This window comes from Rhea americana, unplaced genomic scaffold (assembly GCF_003343005.1).
Source record: "Rhea americana isolate MKP2758 unplaced genomic scaffold, rheAme1 scaffold_877, whole genome shotgun sequence".
Lineage (NCBI taxonomy): Eukaryota > Metazoa > Chordata > Aves > Rheiformes > Rheidae > Rhea > Rhea americana.
Window position 1 is genome coordinate 3,108 of NW_028187063.1, and position 2,941 is coordinate 6,048.

The 2,941-nt window shown below is 58.0% G+C and overlaps 1 protein-coding gene across 1 annotated transcript; it reads right to left on the reverse strand.

Moving 5' to 3' along the window:
• Positions 1 to 1,085: 1,085 nt before the first annotated feature.
• Positions 1,086 to 2,935, reverse strand: LOC146584961 (uncharacterized). The gene is made up of 2 exons (XM_085323792.1): positions 2,503 to 2,935; positions 1,086 to 2,467 (listed from the first exon to the last, which is right to left on the reverse strand). The coding sequence occupies exons 1-2, from the start codon at positions 2,730 to 2,732 to the stop codon at positions 1,594 to 1,596; spliced, it is 1,104 nt and encodes a 367-aa protein (XP_085179918.1). The 5' UTR covers positions 2,733 to 2,935; the 3' UTR covers positions 1,086 to 1,593.
• Positions 2,936 to 2,941: the final 6 nt, after the last annotated feature.

The following is a 2,941-nucleotide window of genomic DNA, read 5'->3' on the forward strand; positions in this document are numbered from 1 at the left end:
CTGCAGTGCAATCCGCAGTGTGATCTGCGGTGCGATCTGTGGTGCAATCCGCAGTGTGATCTGCGGTGCGATCTGTGATACGATCTGCGGTGCAATCCGCGGTGCAATCCACGGTGCAATCCATGGTGCAATTTGTGGTGCAATCTGTGGTGCAATCTGCAGTGCAATCCACAGTGTGATCTGCGATACGATCTGTGGTGCAATCCGCAGTGTGATCCGTGGTGTGATCTGTGATACGATCTGCGGTGCAATCCACGGTGCGATCCATGGTGCAATCTGTGGTGCAATCTGCAGTGCAATCCGCAGTGTGATCCGCGGTGCGATCTGTGATACGATCTGCGGTGCAATCCGCGGTGCGATCCATGGTGCGATCCGTGGTGCAATCTGCAATGCAATCCGCGGTGCGATCTGTGATGTGATCTGCAGTGCGATCCCCGGTGCAATCCGCAGTGCGATCCCCGGTGCAATCCCCAGTGTGATCCATGATGCGATCTGCAGTGTGACCGCAGTGCAATGCACAGTGCGATCCGCGGTGCAGTCTGTGGTGCGAGCTGCGGTGCAATCTGCGGTACAACCTGCGGTACAACCTGCGGTACAACCTGCGGTACAATCGGCGGTGCAATCCACGGTGCGATCCACAGTGTGATCCGCGGTGCGATCCGCGGCGCGATCCATGGCGCAATCCGCGCATCCTCGGCGGGCTCCGCGCTCCTCTAGCAACGGCATCACCGAGTTTTCCAGCCCTCGAGTGAACTTCCAAAGCCGATTCTGTACGCTCCCGCCATGCATTTTATTATTATTATTATTCTTTTCCTTTTCTTCCGCATCCAGCCGTCCGGGCAGCGACACCCCCCACCCCGGACGCGGCATCGCCGGAGGCCCAGCCGGGGCGGCGGCGCGAATCCGGCCGCTCCACGGCTCCGGCGCTCCCGGGACCGCGCGGCCGCCGGCAGCCTCCGCGACTTTAGGACGCTCGTTATTTTTTTCTCTCTTTCTCTGGTTTAGCGTTAATTCGTTTCTATTTCATACGTTTTTCCTTTTGCTTTTCCTTGTCTTATTTTTCACCTTCTACCCTTTTTTTGGGGGGGGGGGGAATTTTTTGCCCCCTTCAGCTTCGTACCTGCAGCGCTGGCTGCTCTTAGCGACACCTCAAACTCCTCGTTTCTTCCTTTTTCTAAGCGCAGCGAGTCCTTACTTTAACCTTTCTACTCCTTTTGGGTATTTTGCTTTAAACCCTTCTTGATTCTACACATTTCAACAGTTCTTGTTTTTTTTTTTAAAAAAAGTCTTGCTTTCTTGTTTTTTATCTTCTTTAGAAAAAAAAAAGTGGTCTTCAAACCTCAGTGTTTTTCTTTCGTGTTTCTTCCAATGCTTTCATATTTTCATACTTTGCATTTAACCTTTCTGTTTCTTACTTTTTTGGGGGTCTTTTTTGATTTTTTTTCTTTTTTTTTTCTTGGTTTATTTTTCCCAAGGAAAGACTTCGGTGCCCCTCCGAGCCGCGGGGGCTGCGAGCCGGAGCCGCCGGCGCGGTACCCAGCGCCTCTCGCCGAAAGCGGGAGAGGAGACGGAGCGAGAGGGAACGGGAAAAAATCAAAGGAGGGGACAAAAAATAATAAAAAAAATAAAAAAAATTCCCAATGCAAACTCAGGACAGTTTTTGCCAAGTCTGTGAAAAAAAAAGAAATAAACCACGTTAAGTGCATGAGGAATCACTTCAGGAAATCGCGTGCTTTTGCCAGCAGGATTTTTTTTCTTCTTTCTGAAAGAAAAGAGAAAAAACCTCCCCGGCCGGCTTCCGCTTCGGGATAATAACTTAGAACGACGGGAGCTGGGGCGGAAAAGCCAAGCGGGCTGGCGGCGGCAGCTCTCCGGGTGCTCCGGGTGCTCCAGCAGCTCTCCAGCTCTCCGGGTGCTCTGGTGGCTCTCCGGGTGCTCCGGGTGCTCCAGCAGCTCTCCAGCTCTCCGGGTGCTCCGGTGGCTCTCCGGGTGCTCCGGGTGCTCCAGCAGCTTTCCGGGTGCTCCGGCAGCTCTCCAGCTCTCCGGGTGCTCCGGTGGCTCTCCGGGTGCTCCGGGTGCTCCAGCAGTGTCGGCTCCCCGGGTGTTCTGGGTGCTCCAGCAGCTCTCCAGCTCTCTGGGTGCTCCGGTGGCGCTCCAGGTGCTCCAGCAGCTCTCCAGGTGCTCCAGCAGCTCTCCAGCTCTCCGGGTGCTCCAGTGGCTCGCCGGGTGCTCCGGGTGCTCCAGCAGCTTTCCGGGTGCTCCAGCAGCTCTCCAGCTCTCTGGGTGCTCCAGTGGCGTTGGCTCTCTGGGTGCTCCGGTGACTCTCCGAGTGCTCCAGCAGTGTCGGCTCTCCGGGTGCTCCAGCAGCTTTCCAGGTGCTCCGGTGGCATCGGCTCTCCTGGTGCTCCAGCAGCTCTCCGGCTGCTCCAGCAGCTCTCCAAGCGCTCCGGCAGTGTCAGCTCTCCGGGTGCTCCGGTGGCATCGGCTCTCCAGGTGCTCCAGGTGCTCCAGTGGCTCTCCTGGTGCTCCAGCGGTTTTCCTGCTGCTCCAGTGGCTCTCCAGCTGCTCCAGCAGCTCTCCTGGTGCTCCAGCGGTTTTCCTGCTGCTCCAGTGGCTCTCCAGCTGCTCCAGCAGCTCTCCGGGTGCTCCAGCGGTTTTCCTGCTGCTCCAGTGGCTCTCCAGCTGCTCCAGCTGCTCCAGCAGTGTTGGCTCGCCGGCTGCTCCGGCAGCATCGGGCTGGGAACGGGATCGGGAAGGGGCTGCCCCAGAGGAACCACGCTGCTGTGAGCTTCCCCACGGCGGTGCCCCGGGATGGGATGAGCCGGAGCCGGAGGAAGAGCCGGAGCCGGAGCGCGGGAAAGGCGGCGGGCGGGAGGAAGAGGAGGGAGAGCAGCGGGGCAGCGTCAGTTGATGAGGGAGGAGGCCGGGGGGCCGGCGGGGG